We start from the raw sequence: 25,463 nt of genomic DNA on the forward strand, positions 1-25,463 counted from the left end.
AGGATTGCTGATTGGAGACCTTTGGTTATGAGGAGTTTCCGTAGGTGGGGAACTAGTGGCAGCAATGGTAGGGGTTGGATGGAGGGAAATAGGAGATGTGAATGGAGACTGAATCACAACAGTTTGTGGTGAGGGTGGGTGATTTGTTTGGCCTTGTTTGAAGGGAAATGATGTTTCATTGAATACAACATGACGTGCGAGAAATATTTTCCCTGAGGGAATGTGAAGACATTTGTAGCCATGATGATATTTACAGTATCCAAGAAAGGCACATGATTTGGATCTATAGTCAAGTTTATGTTTGTTGTATGGACGAATGAAAGGCCAACATTCACAGCCAAAAACTTTGAGAAATTTGTAGTAGGAGTGACTTTGAAGAGAAGCTCGTAGGGAGATTTGTTTTTGGTAATGTTGGAAGGAAGTCTATTTATGAGATATGTGGTTGAGTTAAAGGCTTCATCCCATAGGTAGAGAGGAACATTTGCAGTAACAAGAAGTGAGAGGCCAGTTTCAACAATATGTCGATGTTTTCGCTCGACAGAACCCATTTGATGATGAGTGTGTGGACAACTTAAACGGTAAGAGATTCCAAGTATGGGGAGACGAGATTGAAGAGGACGAAATTCCCCTCCATTGTCACTTTGAACAGATTTTATTTTGCTGCTAAAGTAGTTTTCAACAAGGATTTTGAAATGTAAAAAGGTTGCATAAACTTCTGACTTTTGAGATAAAGGAAAAATCTATACATATTTAGAGAAATCATCCACAATGCAAAGGAAAAACCTTTTATTATTCATGGAAAGCATAGAAGCAGGGCCCCATACATCAAGAAAGAGCAATTCTAAAGGATTGTTTGATATTGAATTTGAAAGAGAAAAATGTAGACGATGACTTTTGCCTTGTTGGCAGGAGGAGCGAACTAAGGAGACTTTTGAGGGAGACAGAGGCAAGTTGTTGTTGCGGAGGACATGTCGAACAATAGGAGGAGCAGGATGGCCTAGCCTTTGGTGCCATGTATCCATGGGAGCTTTCTCACCGTGAAAGGCAGCAGGTTTGGTGGAGGAGTGACGTGAGAAAGGCCATGGATATAAACCACCTTTACTCTGGCCGTGGAGCAGTAGGGTGCGAGTTTGAATGTCCTTGACACAAAAAATTAGGATGAAATTCAATGAAAACATTATTGTCTTTGGTAAATTTGTTTACTGAGAGAAGATTTTTAGTGATTTCAGGAACATGTAATAAGGAAGAAAGATGAAAATTGTGATGGGGAGATGATAAGTTAGAAAGACCAGAGTGATGGATTCTCAAACCTTGTCCATTGCCCACTTGAAGTTGATTAGTTCCAGTGTATTCATCTGCACGTACATTGAGGTTGGAGAGCTCATCTGTCACATGATGGGTGGCGCCGGTGTCATGGAACCATGGGTAATTGGGACCAGGGCTGGATGTGGCCATGTAGGCAGCAGGTTCACTTACTTCAGCCCGATAGGTTTGATCAAATCGATGCCAGTATGAGGCAGCAGAGTGTCCTGGTTTATGACAGACTTGGCATATGAGTCTAGGAGTAGGGTGGTTGTTGGTGAAGTTTCAGCCACGACCTCGACCTCTCCTGCGGCTAAAGTTCTAATTCCGGGGACCATAGTTTGAAAAAGATCCACGATTCTGTCTAGGATGAGAGAAGGGCTGCCGTTGGGCCGTGTTGGCTGTTGGAATAGATATATAAATTTCTGTTTGATGCTGGTCAAGTTTGATCTCATGAGAAAGAAGATAGCCATATAAGTCATTGAGTTTAACTGAATTAGAACGTGTGGTTATTGAGATGACAAGGGAGTCGTAGTCAGCACCAAGACCAGCCATAATATATGACACCAATTCGGAATCTTGAATTGGTTGATTTGCGGCAGCCAACGCATGAGCAAGATTTTGGGCTTTGCGAAAATATTCAGCAATTTTCTGGGATCCTTTCTTTAAGTTGGTAAGTTGTGACCAGGTTTGCACGATGCGTGCTTGAGAGTGAGCCGAGAATAGAGTCTCAAGTGTGAGCCAAACCTCTCGGGAGGAGGACAAGTTGAGAACATGCGGTAGTATTTCCTTTTCTAAGGTGGAAACAATTACGCTGAGGACCTGTTTATCCTGATGATACCAAGTTTGGTATGCTGGGTTATCAGCCGTTTCTGAAGTTTCAGTGAGGGTCTGTTTGGGAGGAGGGAGTGGGTTGGTACCATTGACATAACCAAAGAGGCTATGCCCTTCTAGAAGGTTTGTGACTAAAAACTTGCACAGATTGTAGTTGTCAGAATTTAGTTTGAGGGTAATATGATGATTACGGAATTGGAGAGTTGATACACGAGTAGAAGAATCAGCCATTGATCCTTTTTTTTTTTTTTTTTTTTTACGAACTCTTCTCTTCTTCTTCTATGAACTCGATGCACAGATGCTACGGGTCAGTGATAGCGAGATGCTACGGGGTCCGGGCTTCGCAGGGTCGGCGATGGAGAAAGGTAGTGGGTCACGGGTCTATGATGGCGAGGCAGATCGGCGAAGCTATGGGTCTGGCGCTCCGGCAGTGTCGGGATCTGGAGGTCGGGCGGTGTTGTGGTAGATCTGCGGCTGAGATGAAGCTTGTAGCGTCTAGTAGCAGCGCCAGTGAGATGGGAGAGATGCGAGATGGGCGAGATGCGGTGGCGAGGTAGATCGGCTACGTTGGGGTGCGGGGGGTGCGGATCTGGCGTTCCGGCAGTGTAGAGATCGGCGGTCGGGTCTGGGCGTGAAGGGCAGCTCCGGCTTGCCTAGACTTGATTTCACTTTGTTTGAGTGAACGTGAATCTGCGGATCTGAGAAGATTTTTTTTTTTTTTTTTTTAACAAACTCAAAAAGAAATCAAGTAATTGAAATCAATATGAAAAATAAGAAATATAAAGGAAAATTGTAATCTAAGATCTAACAATTGGCGTTAGCCTATTTGCTCTGATACCATATTGAATAATATTGTTTTTGTGTTTTCTGCACATTTAGTCGTATGGCAGTGTTTCTTATTTATAATAATAAAGAGATTGTTTTGTTTACAAGATCAACAACTGATAGAAACATAATCCTAAATTGTCTTTGAGAAGTAATTCACTTCAGTTCTTGTTTTTGCAAGAGTTTCTGTTTGAGTAAAGGTCCTTTGTCATTATCTTTATCACAATAAGTTGTTTGTGATTTATATATATATATATATATATATATGGGAAAAATATAAAATGACCCTCCAAACTACCAGCCATTTGTAATTTAGCCTCCCCAATGTTGAAAATGTAATAAAATAGCCCCTCAAACTACCAATCAGTTGCAATTTGGCTACTCCGTTAATTAGTACCGTTGAAATGGATGGAAAATGCAAAACAACGCCGTTTTGTTGAGATTAAGTTACTAAAATGCCTTTTTGAAAAAAAATCAAAAAAAAAAAGCCCATCAAACGTTGTCGTTTTGCTTTCAAAAAAATCCTTTGCACAACAACCATATTCCAGCAGTTTCTCATTTCGTCTTCTTCGTCAAAACCCTTCTAGGGAGAGAACAAATAATTGGCTTGGGTGCCTCATTGTGAGAGTGGCCATGGTGGTGGCAACAAAATAACCAAAGCAGAAAAGTGGAGAGAAGAAGCAAAGCAGGAGCTCCGACGGTGTAAAGGATAAATACTCTCATAAGATAATTTCTAGTCTTATCCCAACAGACTCAAGATAACAAGCTGTATTTTAGATTAGGATAAATTACATATTTGAAACCCTATAGATAGATTACATTATCTCTTATCTCGAAGAGAATTTATATATTTGAATTGTAACGCTCTAGATTATAAATATCATTAGCCTATGCAAGATTAAAGGAAGGTGGAAAATATTCAAATTCTCTGACTTTACATGGTATCAGAGCTACCAAAAGACTAATGTCAATTTTTCTCTCCTTCGGCAATTTTTTATCCTACGTATTTTTTTTTTCCCCTCACGTCAATACCTACTGCCCTTCATCAATGGCAGCCGTGCATTTTGCCTCCCGAAACCCACCTCACCGTAGTGGCCGTGGCAACCGTGGAGGCTACTTCAACAACTCCGGCCGTGGCTCCTCCCTCCACCGTGGATGCTACCGTGGCTCCTTTCCAAATGGTTGTGGCTCATACAATCGTGGCTCCTCATCCACATGTCCTCTTTGCAAGATTTGTAATCATCTGGGTCATGTTGCAATTGATTGCTACCAACGCTATGAAGAGCATATCACCACCCGAGAGCCTCATCCCATCATGCAAGCCAACTTCTTCGCTCCATCAGGCGGCCTAGACCAAAATTGGTACCCTGATTCCGGCGCCACCCATCACCTCACATCCGATTTCAATAATCTCAACCACTGATCCATCAACTACACCGGATCTGACCTGGTCCATATGGGTAATGGTACGGTTTTAACCATTCAAAACACAGGTGACACCCTTCTATCCTCTCCTAATGCATCTTTTTTGTTGCAAAATGTTTTACATGTTCCATCAATCACAAAAAATTTATCATAAATTCACTATTGAAACCAATACTTTCATTGAGTTTCATCCTTCGTATTTTTTTGTAAAGGAACAGGGGTCGAGGAAAATTCTTCTTCAAGGCCTAAATGATCGTGGGCTATATAAGCTCCCAGTCAAGGTCTCTCCTAGTCATCCACCTCCATATGTCTCTCCGTCCACAATCCAGTCTCATTTATCCTCTTTGTCGCCCAAAATTGCATCTACTCATGTTGGGGAACACACGTCTCCTCAAAATTGGCACGCACGGCTTGGGCATCCAGCTTTTCGCATTTGTTTAAATGTTTTGTTTAGATTTAATTTACCAGTTTCTTCAAATAATCAGCCTTTGACATGCTCTGCTTGTCACATGTCAAAAAGCAAACAACTTCATTTTTCTTTGTCCTCAACACGTGTTAATCATCCTCTTGAATTGATATACACTGATGTTTGGGGACCAGCTCCTATGTTTTCCACAAATGGCAATAAATTTTATGTTTCATTTTTAGATGCCTATAGTCGTTATACGTAGTTATTTCCAATATCTCCCAAAAGTGATGTTTGCTCTATTTTTCTGAAATTCCAAAAATAGTTGAACGGTATTTTAACTCAAAAATAAAAACCATTCAATCTGATTGGGGAGGTGAATATCGCTCCCTCAACAAAATTCTCACAAATTTGGGTATTTCTCATCGTCTCTCTTGTCCACACACACACCAACAAAATGGTGTTGTGGAGCGCAAACACCATCACATAGTCGAAACTGGAGTAGCTCTACTCTCTCATGCTCATGTTCCATTTGAATATTGGGAACAAGCTTTTCAAACTGCATGTTATCTCATAAATCGCATGCCCACACCTCTTTTGAAAAATTCATCTCCTTATGAAATTTTATTCAATGATTCTCCGGATTACACACTTTTACGTATTTTTGGATGTGCTTGTTGGCCAAATCTTCGTTCATATAATTCTCATAAACTGCAACCTCAATTTGTGCAGTGTATTTTTTTGGGTTTTAGAATACGTCATAAGGGTTATCAGTGTCTCAATCTCAAAACTGGTCGTCTTTACATATCCAGAGACCTTGTTTTCGAAGAAAACATATTTCCCCTCTAAACTCCTTTATCCATTGAAACACTAAATCCTCCAGATAATACCCATCTCTTCCCAGCAAATCCTATTATTATCCAACAACCTCTATCTCCTACGTCTGACACCTACCCTCATGCAATACCCCTCCAATCTAGAATCCCACCCATACACGGCAATACCCGTACAGTTAGAATCTCACCCGTACAAGGTAATAATCCTCAAGCTAGAGTCCCACTCCCACCTACACAAGACAATAACCCCTCAACTAGACTCCAAGCCGTGTGCCCATCCATTCCTCTCTCCACTCAACCTGTGACTTATCCTTCTGCACAACCCACGCCACAAACTACACCAACTCATGTGCCCTTGTCCCCCTGCTCAACAACCCCTCCATCACATATCTTCATCTTCTTCTCCAATTGCCGAAACTAACCCAGATATCCCTATACCAGTTGTACCAGTAAACAACCATCCTATGCTCACACGAGCAAAAAATAATATTACCAAACCAAAGCCCTTCTCTGATGCTTCCACAAAATACTCATCCCCACATGCTCTCATAGCTGACAGTGCTCTCAATGTTACAGAACCCACATGCTATACACAAGCCTCCATGGATCCTCACTAGAGAACGGCTATGAATTCTGAGTTTGATGCACTCTTAGAAAATAATACTTGGTGTTTAGTTCCTGATTCTACAGCCAAGAATTTAGTTGGATGCAAATGTGTATTTCGTATAAAAAGGAAGGCGGATGATTCAATTGATCGCTACAAGGCACGATTAGTGGCAAAAGGATTTCATCAACAAGCTGGAATCAACTACTCAGAGACCTACAGTTTGGTAATTAAACCAACAACGGTACGTTTGGTATTGTCTATTGCAATTTCATCTGGTTGGTCACTTAGGCAAATTGATATTCAAAATGCCTTTCTACATGGTAATTTATCTGAGGAAGTTTACATGTCACAACCCCCTGGTTATGCCCACCCTCAGTTTCCCAACCATGTTTGCCGTCTTAAGAAAGCCCTCTATGGTCTCAAACAGGCACCACGAGCGTGGTTCTCCAGATTGAATAATAAATTACTAGAGTTTGGTTTTAGGGCTTCAAAATCAGATACCTCTCTGTTCATATATAAATCTGCTACTTATACCATATATGTTCTTATATATGTTGACGACATAATTATCACAAGCTCAGTTGCATCAGAAATTGATAATTTACTTTGTAGCATGGCATCTGAGTTTGCAATAAAAGATTTAGGTGAGTTAAATTTTTTTCTTGGCATTGAGGTCTCACGGCTACTAGATGGTGTTCATCTCTCTCAGCATCGTTATATGCTAGACATTTTACAGAGAACAAAAATGGCTGATGCAAAACCTGTTTGCACTCCGATGTCTACTTCAATTATTTTATCTGTATTTGATGGTGAAGTATTTTCGGATCCCACCCTCTACCGAAGTACAATTGGTGCCCTACAATATCTGCTTATCACTCGACCCGACATAGCTTTTACAGTGAATAGATTGTCACAGTTCATGCACAAACCTTTATTACCTCACTGGTAGACTACAAAAAGGTTACTGAGATATTTAAAGGAAACAATTCATCTTGGTTTAAAAATCCAGCAATCCACATCCAATAAACTGCAAGCATTCACTGATGCTGACTGGGCTGGGTGTCAAGATGATCGTTGGTCTACAGGGGGTACTGCGTTTTTCTAGGAAAAAATCTTGTTTCATGGAGTTCTACAAAACAAGCAACAGTGGCTCGGTCAAGTACGGAAGCTGAATACAAGGTGTTAGGAAATTAATCCTATTTCCCAAAACCCGTGAGATGCGAAAAATAAGAAGAATGCGGAATAACAAAGATTAGGCAATCAAATCATACACGACACAAATATTTAAGTGGTTCGGCTTAACAAGCCTACATCCAATGGCGGAGACGACCCGGAGAAAATTCACTATTAAAAAATGAGTACAAGAGAGTAACAGGGCGAGAAAACCACTCAAACCCAAAGCCCATTTTACACCCAATTCTCACTTTATCCAAAGGAGAATAATAACAAAAGGAAAAAAAAAAAAAAACTCTATCTTTTTCTTGGTGCTCTCACCTTTTCTTTCTCTCAATTGTTTTTGGCACACACTAAAACACTAGGCTTCATGCCTTTATATATTGCACCATAGTCGGTTGTAGTCTCCTAGTACAAGTCAAATATCAAATCCAATTCCAACTTAGACTAGGAGTTCACGTGAGCAAAGAAAAGGAATTCCAACATCAACAAGGAGAAACTTCTCCAAGTAGAACTAGTGGGGGCCCACGTGTGTTGGGTGGCAAGTCACACCTAACACAAGGCACTAGCAAATACAGCAGCAGAATTATAATAGTTAAAATCTCTTTTATGCAAACTGGGGATCCCTGTCTCCCATCCTCCAGTATTGTGGTGTGACAACATAGGCGCCAAGTATCTTTAATCCAATCCGGATTTTCATGCTCGAACCAAACATGTGAGATCGACTTTCATTTTGTTAGGGATATGGTAGCTTCAAAATCTCTAGACGTTCGGTTTATCTCATCCAAAGACTAAGTTGCAGATATCTTCACCAAGCCTTTATCCTCAATCCGGTTTTCAAATCTACGAGACAAGCTCAGAGTTGTTACATCCCCACTGAGCTTGAGGGGGAGTGTAAATGATAAATACTCTTATAAGATAATTTTCAGTCTTGTCCCAACAGACTCAAGATAACAAGCTGTATTTTAGATTAGGATAAATTACATATTTGAAACTCTATAGATAGATTACATTATCTCTTATCTCAAAGAGAGTTTATATATTTGAATTGTAACACTCCAGATTATAAATATCATTAGCCTATGCTAGATTAAAGCAAGGTAGAAAATATTCAAATTCTCTGACTTTACATACGGCAACACCCACGAATACCCACCTTTTGTTGTTGTTGTTCCCGGACTCGGAGCCAGTGTTGATGGGGGTGGTGGGTGGTGGAGGAGGCGATGGAGACAGAGAAACTGATTTGTGAATTAAAGCGGGCTTGGTCTTAAGGGGAACCAGAATGGGGTGAAAGGGAAAATGACAGTTTGGTTAGTCAGCTGGTTTGCGTTCAAGTTCGCTCTGCTTGTCCACGCCGAATAGTTGGGCAATATAAGAAATGTCGTCATCCCAGGTGATCATATATGTGAGCAAGTAGTTGACTCCAACAGCTGTCTGGTTTGGAGTCAGGCAAGCACACCCGAGGGGGACCTCCAGATTGAGCCCCATCGTCAGATTGCGGTTGCCGTAAGGGTTCTTGGCCATCAAGGCTTGGTAGGTGGTGAGGCCCTGGTAGGTGTCGTTGGCGACGAGGAAATAAGTATCGGACTTGCTGCTCAACTTGCAGGAGGTATTGTGCTGGTAGTAAGGACCGGAACATGAACAATTATTGATCGGGATGAGGATTTGGGTGTCTGCCGGAATGGTGTCGAAGCTGGACATGTTGTTGGTGTCGGCAACAAGGGAGGGTTCGGAGCCCAAGAGCAAGCAGATGGTTGCGGGAGAATTGTAAGGAGGATTGGATCTGAAGGTGAGGTAGGCTTGGCAGGAGGTTTGGTTCTGAAGGTGCGTAAGATACTAGGGAGAGAACAAATAATTGGCTCCCATTATTCTCATTATTACATAATGGATCATCTCGAAACAGCAAGATCATATGTTATGCCATCTATCTGCCATTAGTATGACCAACTGATCTAGAACGTTCAAGCTCATCTATCTGGAAGGGTTCCCGACGAAGAAGACGAAGTGAGAAAACGGAAGTATGATATGGTAGTCGTGCAAGGGATTTTTTTGAAAGCAAAACGACGCTGTTTAGTGGGCTTTTTTTAATTTGATGTTTTTTCTTCTAAAAATGGCATTTTAGTTAGGGGTGTCAAAAATTATCGGAAAACTGGAACCGGAACCGGGAAACCGGGGACTCGGTTCCGGTACTCGGTTTTTATCGGGAATACCGGAACCGGATTTATATTTTATATATATATATATATTAAAAACATTGATTTTTTAGGATGATTTTTTAGGATTTTTGAGCTTTTTTAATTATTTGGTACAATTACAACAAAGCCTCTTTAATTTAAACAAAAAGACTAATAGATTTTTTTTTTAAAATGAGCCAACTTATAAAAAAAAAAGGGCTTATTTTAGGCCTAACACCTAAAATAAGCCCAAAAGCAAATTTTCTTCAAAAATTGGTTACCGGATCGGGTAAAACCGGAATCGGCCGTTAACCAGGACCCCGGTTAACCTGGGTCCCGATTCCGGTTCTGGTTTCCCAAAACCGAGAACCGGGGTACCCCGGTTCCGGTTCTGGTTTTGGCAAAAAACCGGAAAATTTGACTGGGTTGACACCCCTAATTTTAGTAACTTAACCTCAACAAAACGACGTCGTTTTGCATTTTCTATTCATTTTAACGGTGATGACTAACAGAGTTGCCAAATTACAATTGATTGATAGTTTGAGGGGCTACTTTATTTTTATTACATTTTGAACATTACTTTATTTTTATTCCATTTTGAACTATAAATGGATGGTAGTTTGAGGGGCCATTTTATATTTTTCTATATATATATATATATAAATATAAAATGGCCCTCCAAACTACCATCAATTTGTAATTTAGCCCCCTAATATATATATTAAAGCAATTCAAATCAGGGAAAAAAAAATTTCTCCAATGAACGCACGCGACTCATAAGAAATACCTGTAGTTCTCTAAATGCAACCCCAACAAATTAGCCACTTGTGTTAGGGCTGCCTTCCAATTCTGCACTTTGATGTCATCTTTGAACATTTCTTCATGTGTAGCAAATGCTCCTTCAAAACTGTTCTTTTGATGCCGTACATCAGATGGGTCCACCTTGTAAAACACCGGGAGAACCATTTGTCCATTTGTTTCTTTCCAATCGCGGATCTTCAATAGCTCGTTCAAGCACCATCCGGATGACGCATAGTTTTGAGAGAATATAACTATTGAAATCCTTGACTGTTCAATGGCTTGGTGAAGTGCTGGAGAAATCTCCTCTCCCCTTTTCAGCTCATCATCATCTATGAAGAAGGTGATTCCGTTTTGAAACAAAGCCCGCTGTAAATGGGCAATAAAATTGTTGCGAGTATCAATGCCTCTAAAACTCAAGAAAACATCATACTTCCATGGATCGGTGGAAGAAGAAGACGCTCCTTGAAAGGCCATAGAAGACGTCGTCTGCTCTGTATGTGAAACTACTACACCTAGTAGAGATATTTGCTTTTGAGTTTTTGAATTAAGGAGAAAAGTGGATGCTGGTTTGCATCATCAAAAGAAGGGAAAACGCATTAAAAGATGGAAAAGAAGGTTAAGGAAGCTTCGAGGCAACTTCCCGTGCAATGAGATCGATCATGCATCACCCTCCTCTAAACTTTATTTATCATTTTTTTTTTTTTTAACAAACTTTATTTATCATTAATATCACTAAAACATTGTCGATTGAGGAAAAGGGATGGTTGTTCACGCACAACCACTTTTAGCTCTTGACCTAAAGTCGGTGCTGCCATGTATCATCAAAAGAAGAGAAAACACGTTGGCCACAGACAGGCATCAAAATAACAATTTCGTCCGAAGAATTTATGGAATAATGTTTAGGAAGGCAAAATTCTTTGCCCACAAAATTTTGCCTTCCTATACAATTTAAACAGGCAAAGACAACTAAATAGAAATTTCAGAATAAAGATTGCCTACCTATACACAGAGGGAGAAGAATTTTAGTTCAGGTGGGTCAAGATTTTTTTTTTTTTTTTTTTAAATATAAATTAATTATAATATTAACAAAATATAATTGCGAAATAAATGAAAATTTCAACAAAATTTGAAACATATAAATGCACCTTACAATTTATTTTCTCACGCCTAGCATTAATATATTTAGTTGTCATCAATGAGTCTTTGAACCATGATGGTTAAAATAACACCATGTGTTTTCCAAATTGTGTTTTTTGAAAATCATGGTTAATTGGTTGGCAAGATTCTTTTTGTAGATATGCTATTTTGATTTTGTCTATAATTAATTAGCATAATAATCATGATTTTATTGTTTCTTAAATAAGTATCTACCCGCAAAGTTGCTAATTCTACCTCAACATAAGCTTCGTAATTTCAATGAAACCATTGTTAGTCTTCATAATCTTTGGTAAATAAAAATATATATTTTATACAATTAAAATATGTAATTAAAATTATATATATTTGCACAAAATTAATTTAAAATAACAATCTAAATATGAAAAGCTTATTCAATGTAAAAATCTGTTACACACCTAAAACTTTTTAAGAAAGATTAATTGTCAATTTGATAGCTGTGATATAATTGTCAAACATATAGAAAGCCACTCAAATTATAGTACAAAAGGGATTATGAACTTTTTTTTCTCTCTAGGGCTCTCTGAGAAACCTAGAGGAAATGCAACTTTCTTTCAACAAGCTCTTCCCAGCATTTGTGGGTGGAAAGCCATAGGTGTACTTGACTGAGGTATCTACGATTACCAGAAAGAGAAGGTGTGGTGGTGAGAAATATGGAGGACGACTTAACAGAACTATGGGGGAAGTTTACATTGACAGAGGAGGAGCATGATGGACTCGAAGTGGTTGAAGAGGATGTTGAAGGGATCTCTGCAAAAGGGAATCAATGTCGTGTGGGAAAGCTTGTCTCTGAGCAGTGTATAGGAAAGGATAAGAATGATTCTTTATGAATTTGGTATAAATTATGTCATTTTTTTTCCTATTCAATAAAAAAATGACACATCAGCATAGAACACAAAAACAAAAACGGAAAAAAAAAAAAAATACAAGTTTCAACATTTCATTCAATTTTACATGCTCTAAACATTGAAGTTAATTTGGTTTCACAAGTTGACCATCAAGTCTTCTTTTATGCTTTCTAAACATTGTGAAAGACAATTTCCCTGTGGCCTCGGCAGACCCAATATGGCTCAAAAGAAGAGAAAACGCGTTGGTAAAGAAGGTAAGGAAGCTTCATGGCAACTTCTCTAAAGGGTATCCTATAATCCCTAGAGAGAAAAAACTTCATAAGGTGCGTTTGGGAGTGCGTTTTTTTAAAAATAATCTGCGATTTTAAACCAAATCGCAATTTTATGGTGTTTGAGATTGCGATTTTAAAAACGCAAATTTTAAAATCGCAAAAAAATCTGCAATTTCCTTAAGCTGATTAGAGGGTGCTTATTTGAAAAAGTGCGAATTTAAAACAAAATCACGATTTCTATTAAAAAGATATTTGGCGCAATAGTTACCTTTTTTTGAGCAGGAATTAAAAAAATACCATGAATACCCACCTAAAATATATTAAAACCTTTTTTTTTTTTTTTTTTTTTCTTCATCCTCTCTGTCTCGTTCATCCTTTCTCTGCCCTGTAGCAGTGTGCATCGCTGTTGTCCATTTCTCCTCCCCTCTAGCAGGTAATAATCTCACCTTAATATTTTCTCTCTCCATATAACTCCTTTGCTTTTGTAAAACTTTTCATTGTTTGGTGTTCGGTATTATTTTATGTGGTTTGTATGATTACTGTGCCTTTTTATATATGCATTTATGTTTTTCGACCATTTCTACAGAGTACAATTGTGATTTTTTTTTTTTCAAAATTTTATTTAGATTACCGTACATGCATAGTGATTTGCAATCCATCATAGTATGCAGTGATAGATCACTATACACGCACAGTAACTGTGTGAGGCTTTTCCTTTAAAAAAAAAATACTGTACAGTGACCAAGATGATGATTTTTTTTTTTCAGGTTACTGTGCACTGCATAGTGACAATTTTTAATGGCTTTTTTTTTTTTTTTTTTTAAAGGTACTGTACAGTAATAATTTGTGTTGAATTTTTATTTTTATTTTTTAATGGGTATTGTACTGTAATAGTTGGTGATATTTTTTTATATATATTTTTTTAATGGGTAATAAACAGTGATAATTTTTTATATATATATTTTTTAATGGGTAATAAACAGTTATAAAGTACTAATTTAAATTATTAGTGAATTATGTAGCAGTTAAATTTGATAAACATTATTAGTTTAATTTGATGGATTGTTCTTGTATTTTTTTATTATATGTCTGTTTGGAATATGTTTCAAGAAAAAAAAAAAATACAAAAACAAAAAAGCATATAGAAACAAGTAATATAGCAATATATAATTGCCTAAGTAGAAAACTCAAAGTTAATGTCAAATTATAAGTCATACTTTTGTTTGCATAGTTGTTAAAAATAGAGGCTTATAGACAATGTTAGTTATTTTACTGTTATAAAGAAATGTCCTTATTGGTAATTTGGTCATGAAACCGCAATTATATGCTAATGTTATCCAAACATTCAATTGATAAAAAAAAAAACTTTTTAGCATGTTTTACCAAACGCCTGTGCGATTTTAAAAAGTAGCAATTTTAAAAAAACAATTTTTAAAATCGCACTCCCAAACAAGCCCATAATCCCTAAATTATAGCATGAAATCACTATGCATAGAGAGAAAAATGGCTAGCAACATCTCAATGCATAGTGATTTCAGTGCTTTCTAAATAATAGCAAGCTTCATGGCAACTTCTCTAAATTATAGCATTAGGAACTACTTAATTTCATTCAAAAGTTAGTCCAGAGAGATTTCCTTTAAAAAAAAAAAGGCCAAAGAGTAATCATTTGGTCAATCCCCCAAATTAAGAAATGTTTGGCTTTGGCCAGACATTATACGCAAAAATGAACTTTCCAAAGCACCATATTCGCCTTGTATTTGAGTTAAAGTTAAAGTTGGAAAAGATTTGCTCTTAATTTGGTTCCTTTTTTTTTTTTTTTTTTTTTTGGTAAGCACGCCTAATTTGGTTCATATCTCTAAACTCTCGTCTATCTTTTGTTCAGGAAAAAAACAAAAAAAATTATCTTTTGTTCAAATTAAATAAAAAGTTCAGAGGAAAGGATACATATCAAAACTTGCCTACCTCTAAGTCAAGGATAAGTACTTTATGGTATTCAATGGTCGTAGGGACCCCTGTGGAAAGGTGTTCAAAGTTAAAATGGGAAAGGAGGATGATAAAGAAAAAAAAAAAAAAAAAAGGCAAAGGAGAGAGGGAAATCAGAAATGTTGGTGCCAACTGCCAACCGTGTCACTCTTGTAAAAGAAAATTTCATTTTATTAAATTTAGAGAGTTACTTTTAAAATAAGTCAAATATATAGAGTTATTTTTAATTAAATATTATTATTTTATTAGTTTAAGCCAATCAAGACAGAGGATGGTAAGAAATAAGTTTAAAAAATTATATAACTTTAACTTTTTAGTTCTTGAAATGTATGGAGCATCTACGATGACAAGTGTTAAATATAAAGTAAATAATGAAGTTTGCTAAATACGTGTTTTCATGAATTTTGTTAAATTTTTATAGAAAAGTTAAATATTTATGAATACTCTAATATTTGCTAAAAAAAACTTGTTAAATGATATTTTTGTTCAATTTTTTTTTTTTTAAATAAATATGTCGAGCACAGAATAAATTATTTTACGCGTGATCGTTTCCCTTTTACTCGTCTATCATTCCATCAGTGACTTCGCACCGCCCCGGTAGACTCCACACTGTTTTGGCGGGAGATTAGCAATTATGTTGACGCGATTCATGCGTAAATGCTTTAAAATGGGCCCTGCTGGATTTGTGCGATTATCCGATGTTGGGTTTAGATGAAAGATTTTCTTATAGCTTTATTTGTGATATTGTATTATATTTACTAGCCAACTAAGATTTTAAAATGACATAACCTCAATGTATAGTGCATAGGATACCCTTTTAAAACGAATTTTAAAAGGGTAGCATTAGGAGCTAATTAATTTAAAAAAATTAAAAGTAGCTCTCGAGAAAGGGTGACAACCGACAAACTTCCCCCACACCACACAAAAATCAAATAGAAAACTATGTGGGCGTGAAAAGGAAGCTTAGGAAGCTTCATGGCAAATTCTCTAAAGGCTATCCTAAGCATTGAGATTATAGCATTAGGAGCTACTTAATTTCATATTTGCCTTGTATTCGGGTTCAAGTTCAAGTTGAAAAAGATTGCGCTTAATTTGGTTCATATCTCTAGATTCTCATCAATCTTTTGGTCAGAATTAAAAAAATAAAAAATCTATCTTTTGTTCAAATTAAATAACAATTTCAGAAGTTAAAATGCTTAGTTAGATAATCCAAAGGGAGGAAGACTGATTGATCAAGACATTATACAGATGTCAAGCACAAAACAATTATATATACACAATGAAAAAAATGGCCGCAAGAAATATATTTGTAGATTAAAATGTACTTCACTTTTGAACTATAGATATTATAAATGTAACGGCCGACTCCAAGTAATACCCAAAAATTATTTTTATCTATTTTAGCTATTTTTTTTTTTTTAAAAAAAAAGAAAAATTACTTCGATCTAGTGATCTTCGCTTCATGTGGTGTGATTAGATCTCCAATCGATTGAGCTAATACTCCTTAAGAACTTCATAAAGAAATCTTAATTAGGAAAGAAAATATGTTATCAAATTTATCTATTCTCATTTTGGAAAGCATTGAAATCAAAATTCTGCCTTCTTATACAAACGATTTTATGGGCGAAGACTTTTAAAATTACCAGAACTTAAACATTATTCCTTCTTAATTTTTAAATTTTGCAAAGAGGGGCATCATGGAATTGCATTTCAAAACCTCCTAACTTTAAGCAAATTCCTAAACTAACGTGAGACTTGGAAAGGCCAAATCTTTTTTTGTTCCAAAACTTTAGCCACATTCCGGAATTGTGAGCGTTAAGGATACCAAATCTTTTATTAAGAGATAGAAACTAAGATGATATAGAATTTTTTCATTGGAAATGGTCAAAATAATTAATAAAAAAAAAATACTACGGACACAAATAAATAAGCTCTACATCATCTTAGTACCGATTTCTTAATAAAAGATCTAATACTCATAACATTTTTCAATGTAAAAAAGACGTTTACGTAAGAATTATGATAGTTGCGAGCATAACTATGTGTTCTAAACATTTTTATTGTTCTCTGACATTGTCAAATATCTTTGCTATGACATTTGTCTCATTATCGTCTGCTGCTCACGTCTTGAGTTGATGCACAGGAATCAATCTTCGAAATTTAAGTCCTTTAAGTTTAAGTGATATCATATGGTAATGCTTCAGAAAACACTTTTTGCTCTCAAAAATTACTTTTTAGAAAAAATTTCATGTATTCTTAAAGGAATATTTTGATAAATTGGTTGTTTAATGTTTTTTTTGTACGTTTATAGGGGCCGACATATTACTTAAAATTTTTTAAAATTTTCAAACTTAAAAAAACAAAAAAAGACTCAACAGAGGAAAAGAATGATGATTCCAAAATCACTGCGACCAAATAGAGGTGACATCTCTTAGATACTAATTATAAACAGAAAGCACAGGCAGCGTGTATGCATATGTATACACCCACACACACACACACACACACACACACACATATATATATATATATATATATATATATATATATTCACGGTTAATTAGATTTTTACACTAAATAATTTATTAAGTGAGTAAACATAATTTTTTAGCATATACTTCAGAGACTTCTAAATTTATTTTAATATCACAAAGAGATAATTACAAATTAAATAAATTATATAGACTGACTTTACATTTTTCCCAGTCTAAAATCCCATCATGAAATGGCAAATGTTACAAATTAGATAGTTCCATGTAGGAGGGCACACGCACAGAGAAACATACAAAGACAACTAAATAAAAATTTGGGGAAAATACACTTTACCCCTATGAACTATCCACCCATTTATACTTTTAACTCTAATATTTAAAAAGTGACACATTACCCCTTCAAAGAATTTGACATTGACACTTTTAACCTCAATGTTTAAAAAGTGATATTTTACCCCCTGAAATATTTTGCATTGACACTTTACCCCCCCCAAAGTAACTAAGTTTTGGGGGATAAAGTGTCAACCCAGGGGGATAGAGTGTCAATTCAAAAATACTTCGGGGAGTAAAGTGTCATTTTTTAAACATTGGGATTAAAAGTGTCAATTCAGATACTTTGGGTGGGGTAAAGTGTCATTTTTTAAACATTGGGGTTAAAAGTACAAATTGGTGGATAGTTCAGGGGAATAAAGTGTATTTTCTCATAAAAATTTCAGAAGAAAGATTGCCTACCTATACGGCTATACATCAAGGATAAGTCTATGGTATTCAATGCTCGTAGGGACTCCTATGGAAATGTGTTCAAAGTTAAAGTGATTAGTTAACGGTAGCAAATGGCAAGGGGGTACGGTGAGGAGACCCATGAGGTAATGGCAATAACCACTATGAAGTGGTTGTGCGGCTCTTGGAGAGGCCCGGATCATTTATGGTTCCTCTGGGACTATTAATGGATTCATTGCCTATTGTTTATGTTTGTATTTCTTTTAGTATTACCTTTACTGTTTGAGTTTTGCTGTTGGGGTGCCTACCCTTCTTTTGTTGTACGATCCCCTATAACCCTTTTTCCTGTATTGATTAAAAAAAAAAAAAAAAAAAAGAGGAGGAAGAATTAAAAAAAATAATAATAATAATAAAAAATAAAAAGGGGAGGAGGAATAATCAAGACATCCTACTGCATATGTCAAGCACAAAAACATTGATTCATCACCTGCAAGTCCTAGCCATGTGTGTGCATCTGATGCTTCGTACCATATTAGAGTATACCGTATACGTATATATACACCCAAGTATCTTTAATAGAGTAATACTACAAGTCTCACTTATGTCCCTCCAAAAATAATGCATGTGCCTATTAAAATGACTAGTGAGTTTGTGGTTGATCATTATTGGATTTTGATCAAATAGTGATTTTAATAGCCACATCATTCTTAGAGGGACTTAAGAGTAACACAATAAGGACTTGTAAAATTACTCATTTCTAATATCTTAAAGTTAATTGGGTCTTGTAAATATTAACTCTACTTTCTCTCTTTTCAGTACGAGACTCTTCATTCAATGCTCTTTAAAACCTTTCGTTTTAAAACATTTTCAAGATGGATCCGGCTTCTATTAGTCTAAAATGACACAATTTTATACTAACGACATAAGTTAGTCGTTTTCATCTCAACAAAAGTAAGCCATACTTTAGATTCACAGCAAGCTGATCGATCTCTCTCTCTCTCTCTTAAGACACACCCATGTCTCTCTTAAGACGCCTTGACTTTCTAGGCCCATCTCCATGACTCTTGGCCGAAGAAATAGGGGTGTAAAGGCGGTTACGGTTAGCGGTTAGTGGCAATAACCGCTAACCGTAACCGCCCTAGCGGTTAGTAAATTTCACTAACCGCAACCGCTAACCGCTAGGCGGTTAGCGGTTAGCGGTTAGTGGCCGGTTAGCGGTTAGTAAAATAGATAACCGCCCGCTAACCGCTTTTTTAAAATTGGGCTTTTTTTTTGAGTTTTTTGGGCTTTTTTTTACCCTCATTTTTTTTTCTTGTATTTTTAATATCTTCTTAGGCCCAATTGCTATAAAAAGAGCCCATATTGAAAAATCAAAAATATTTGACCCAAAATTTACATTTACTTGTACTTAAAAAAAAATTTCCTTGAATATTAAATCATAACTCGTTAACTTTTTTTTTTTAGGAAAAAAAAAAATTCAACACAACATACAAAAAAAAGTTCAGAATTCAGATAACTATCACAACATATAAAAAAAAAATATAAAAAAAGTTCAACACAAAGCATATAAAATAAGTTCAAATAAAACATTAAATGATACAAATAGTCAAATAAAACATTAAAACTTCATCAATCTTCTCATTTGGTCCTCTAGCAAATCCTGTGGACATCAAAAGAAGAAAAGTTATAATATTAAACATAATAATATTAAGGCACAATCATGTACACATATCAAAAAGTGCTTAATATAATTGTATTGTAATTAAAATACTATGACAATTCAAAAAATAATAATCTTCGTTACTAACAAACCTCTAGGAATGAGATTGATTAGGTTTAGTTTAAGGTTAGGAAGAGATGAATATATATGGGTATTAAAACGACGTAGTTTTGGCTTGTTCAATTTTAAAAAATTGGTCAACAAATGGTTCAAAAAATTGGTCAAAAAATTGTTAAAAAAATTTGCTCAAAAAATGGTTCAATTTCTTTTTTCATAAAATGGTTTAAAAATTGTCAAAATAGTGTTCAAAAAAATGAAAAATATATTAATACTTAAATTGTTGTTATAAGTAATTGTTGAATCTAATGCTAATTGCTTAATTTGACATTTTATGAATCACATTGTCATTGTATATAAATATTATGACTAAATATTTGAATTGTCATTGGATCATATGATTAAGTGTTGATCTTATAAACTTACAAACAAACAAAAATACTTCAATTGTAGTTATAAGTAACACATTGTTTAATCCAATGTCAATTACTTAATTTGATATTATATGAATCACATTGTCATTGTCATTGTACATGAATAATTGATTAAGTATTGGAATTGTAATTGGATCATATAGTTAAGTATTTATCTTATACATTTATATTATTCAATATGCATATAATATAACTATAAGCAATTATATATATATATATATATATATATATATATATATATATATATATATATAAAATTCAAAATTGTTCAAAATTGTTAATTTTCTTCTTTTTTTTTTTCTTTCAAAAAATGGTTAAATTTCTTTTTCTAAAAAATGTTCAAAAAATACATTAATACTTCAATTGTGATTATAAGTAACACATTGTTGAATCTAATGTCAATTACTTAATTTGATATTATATAATCATATAGTCTCATTAAATTATATCATATGATTCATATGATTAATTATTTAAATTCTTATCATATTTACTTATAATCTTTTTTCTTTGAATTGAACTTAATATCTAATGGTAAATGGTAATGTTCAAACTCCTAAATCCTAAATTCCTAAAGTATCTAATAATGCTTTAATTAAATTGTAGACTTGTAGTTATAAGTAACATATTGTTTAATTCAATTGAATCAATTGTGATTATCATTGTACATGAATCATATGATTAACTTGTAGACTTATGACTTATGAGTTATGTCATATTATATATGTATTATTTATTATTATATAATCATATGATTTAATGATCAAGCCATCATGTGATATAATCATATCAATTATAGTGATAATATATAAATTACTAAAATTATAATGATAATACATTAATACTTAAATTATGTTTATAAGTAACACATTGGTCATTGTATAATCCAATGTCAATTACTTAATTTGATATTATACGAATCATATCATCATTGTACATTAATAATATGATTCACTTGAAGTCTTGAATAAAGTATTTGAATTGTCATTGAATCATATGATTAACTATTGATATTATACATTTATATTATTCATATACATATGTAGACTTATATAGACTTATAGGTTTATAATATACATTGGAAATAAGTCTCTAGATATTTAATTGTTGTATTAGTATGAATTGGTATACTTATGAGTTATGTCATATTATATATGTATAATTTGTTATTATATAATCAAATGATTTAATAATCAATCTCATGTGATATAATCATATAAATTATAGTGATAATATATTAATACTCAGATTGTGATTTAATGGTCAAGTGATTATATGATATAATCATATAAATTATAGTGATAATATATTAATACTCAAATTGTGATTTAATTATTTTTTAAAAAAATTGTGATTTAATGATCAAGTGATTATGTTATATGTATAAATATTTTTATAATTATAATTATAAAAATATATTATATAAAAAGGCGGTTAGCGGTTAGCGGTTAATGCGGTTAGACAGTTAGGCGGTTAGGCGGTTGGCGGTTATAGCGGTTGGCGGTTATAGCGGTTAGCGGTTAGCGGGCGGTTAAAAACCGTCTGCCTTTGCACCCCTACGAAGAAACGCCCTCCATTTTCAAACCCAAAGGGGTATCTATTCTCGATATATGTCAGATTAGTGGCTGTGTAAAACAGCTCTAAAAGTAGAGAGAAGGCTTCATCCCCATACACAAAATTTCTCAAATTTTTTTGTTCCAAAGGATCGAAGAACAAAATAATATCTATATGCATTAATTTTAAAAATCTTTCAACACCCCACGCAATTTTTCCACCGACCCATTTAGGCATCAATCATCAATGGTCTGTCCCTACTCCCACGAGGAAGTTGGAAAAAGGATTGCTATCATCGCCAAGTTAACTGTCAAGTCTTCCTCTGAAGTTTCTATCTTTTTCTTTAAAATCAAAATACAAAAACACTTCCTAAAAAGCATTATCAAACAGAGTAATGTTACATTCCATTTTTGCATTATTCAAAATTAATATAACTTTTAAAATTATCATTAGATTTGTAATAAATTACTATTGACTTTAATCTAATAATGATTTTAAAAATCACATCATTTTTTTAGGGATACAAGAGGAACACAAATAGAACATTAACATTAATCAATGTTAAGTTCAGCTTAAGAGGAAAAAAAAAAAAAAAAAACAGAAATGTCTTCAACTGCGCTACATCTACAACCTACCAAACAATCCAAATAAAGAGATACTTATAAATAGAAATCAAATTAAGGTAGTGTGTATATGCTATATAATCACATATATACATACATTTAGGGTTAATAAGATTCTTGCCATTTCTAAAATCCTCTCATAAAAATGTCAAAAAGGTACAAACGTTTTATATGCTTAGTGAAAGAATCCAAAGGGAGACTAATCAAGGCATTATATACATCTCAAGCACAAAACAATTATAATCAATGAAAATGGCAATAAATATAATTTCTAAATGGAAATGTACTTTACTATTGAACTAGATACTCAATGAGATCAACTGATACATACACCACACCATACAAGGACGAACATAAACTCCTTTTCACATAATCAGGATAAACATGGCTATATCCATTCTAACAAACATGGATAACACAGAAAATAGAGTTTTGAAAATAAAGCATGTAAGCAAAGAATGACAACAATACCAACTTCAAGGCCTCGGCAGCAACAGCCTCAGGAGCAACTCTAATGTGGCTTCACCTGCAAGGAACAGAGGAAATTGATGAGGTTTAGCCACTGTGCATCTCAGTTAGCAAAACCAAAAAGAATTTCTCAACAATATTGCTTATTCTTAAATTAACAATGGCTTATTTTGTGTTGTAATGGTACCTTCAATTCTCTTTTAGGATTACAACATTTTTTTGTTTTCTACATATACTTTAATTAGAGTTTAAGTGTGATTTATTGTAAGAGAGGAACCGTCATTTTGGCTAAAGAGGAAAAGTGAGGGCTTGTAACCTAACATTTTTTGCAGTGGAGGGTTCTTTCAAATATATATACTGCTCAATCACTTTGAAAATAAAATTAGGGGTTGGAGAAATATCCACTCATCTCTAAGAAATCCAAAACCATGTATAAGAAAGGTTTTTGCCCTACACAAACTTGCTCATACTCAAATCCACAGAACATGTCCCACACATTCCCATATCGAACCCCGTTTGTCAATTGCACCAAAAATTCAAAAAATAGCATCATCTGTTTCCAAACCAGGAAGAGTTGATCCATAATTATTAAGTGGGCAAATCAACAGGCAAATGCTAGAGCTGAGGAAAACAGAGAAAACAACGATGGAGAAAACAAAGGGTTCTTTTGATGTACTTACGATTGTTCACCAGGTGGCGTATCCTCTGCAGTTGAAGAATGCCTCTTTTGTTTAGGGCACCAATTGGATACCAAGTTTCCATCACCATCATCACCACCGCGTACGGTACAGGGTCTGTTTTTCCGTTGAATTTCATCTATTAAATCAATCGCATTCTCGTTACACAGACGTACCAAATGGAATCCGCAACTTTTCAAGCACACTTGCTTTGTAACTTCAAACATAACTCGCACTTGATCAACACTTCCAAGCTTAAAAGAGTATTCTGGAACACGGAAATGCAGCCATACAGCCGATCTCCACAAATACGCAGTGCCACGAAAGATTTCTACACCGCTAGTAGTGATGGCGTAAGCACTAATTTTGTGTGTAACATAACCTTCTTCTTTTACATCCTCTATTCCAACAACAGCAGAGAAAGCAATTATTGTGAACTCCCCAAACATATCTGTAGCCTCATCAATATCTATTTCACATGAATTACTATTTGAAACCTTTTTATGATACTTGAACCAATCTGGAATCTTCTTTCCCGAAACTAAACAGTTAAAGTAACGATGCTGAAGAGGTCTCTGTTACACGAAAACGACAAATTTTCAGTTATACAACCTACAAATCAAGGCACACAGACTTGTATATGTGAGAAAGAAAGAAAGAGAGCATATCTTAATCCATGAAGGAAAAAAGTTACCTTCAATGGCTGAGCTATTGCCACAGTTTGCACATTCTGATAGGTTGCAGAAGGACCACCACTGCCCACATGGCCTCGTCCCCAACAAGATACAAGCTCTGGTAACCACCATGTATTAAATAATTGAGATGTTTGTGGTTCTTCGAAAAATGTTTCCAATGACATGTACCCCATCGCAGAGGCGTGTTCTATATTTGGTGATGTCCCATGGCGGTGAAAATCGAAAAGGAGATGTTTGTGGTGAAAATCGAAAAGGAGATGTTTTTTTCCACACGAGATGTTTGTGGTTCTTCGAAAAATGTTTCCAATGACATGTACCCCCCGCACTTGTTAGTTTTTAAGAAAATAAAAATTTTCGTTTCTAAAACAATTTTTTTTTTAATGTTTCTTTTAAATAAAATTTCTGTTTAAAGAAAAAATCATTTAAAAAATAATCCGTTTAAAAAATAATTTTTTTAAAAAAAGAATCTTTTTTTTTTTTAATTAAAATTTTCCTTTCTTTAAAAAAAAATTTTATTTATTTTTTGAATTTATAGGGGTATTTTTGTCTTATTGAGAAATATATAGGGGCATTTTTATCTTTTCGCTAGTCTTAAGAGGGACATTGACAATGTTTTGATAGTTTGGAAGGACATTATCACAATTGAAAGTTTAGATAGTACATTATCAATTGAGTGGTAGTTTGAGGAGAATATATGGACTTTATTAAAAAAAAAAATTGCTATTTAATAGACTGAAGTGGTATATGAATCTGTAAATGGAATTGTTGATGAATTTGTAATGGAATTATTGGTTGTTATGGAAGACTGGATGATAAATGGGAATTGAATCATAAATGAAATTGAATGAATGAAAGATAACAAGTAAAGGTTATTCGAGGTGCCTTGAGCTCCAAAGGAAATTAAACAATACAGTTTTTCACTAAAAACTCAAAACTCTTTAAAAATGAAAAATTAACTGTACAATTGAGCTGACGTGAGTTATTCATAAATCATTAGAGTTATGAGCATTTTTTAATTATAAAGGTTTATTTAATAGTTTATAAATACTCCACAATGAGCTCAGTTGTATAAAAATTGAGTTTGTAACATTATTCTTTACTCAATATCTTTTCTACCTATTGGGCATCCCTTTTATAGACCCAATCGGTTGATGCAACTGGATCCCCTTCTAACCCACTAACAGAAAGGTCCAACCTCCTAATTTCTAACTAAAATATCTAACATATAAAAAGGCCCAACCTCCTTAACTCATGCTACTATTTATAAATAATACTACACACACTTCCACTTCCTCACATTTATTTCTCTGTACTATGCTTTTAAAATTATTATTAAATTAAAATCTAATAAAGATTCATCA

At 34.5% G+C, this 25,463-nt stretch overlaps 1 protein-coding gene across 1 annotated transcript in view; it reads right to left on the minus strand.

Annotated features, from left to right (window-relative positions):
- Nucleotides 1–10,863, minus strand: part of LOC132185463 (TMV resistance protein N) — a 16,285-nt gene extending 5,422 nt beyond the window's left edge. The window contains exon 1 of the mRNA XM_088518164.1: nucleotides 10,370–10,863. Within this exon, the coding sequence (XP_088374290.1) occupies nucleotides 10,370–10,857 (488 nt within the window). The 5' untranslated portion in view covers nucleotides 10,858–10,863. The remainder of the gene's footprint in view (nucleotides 1–10,369) is intronic.
- Between the last annotated feature and the right edge of the window lie 14,600 nt (nucleotides 10,864–25,463).

This window comes from Corylus avellana, chromosome 7 (genome assembly GCF_965113065.1).
Source record: "Corylus avellana chromosome 7, dhCorAvel1.hap1.2, whole genome shotgun sequence".
NCBI lineage: Eukaryota > Viridiplantae > Streptophyta > Magnoliopsida > Fagales > Betulaceae > Corylus > Corylus avellana.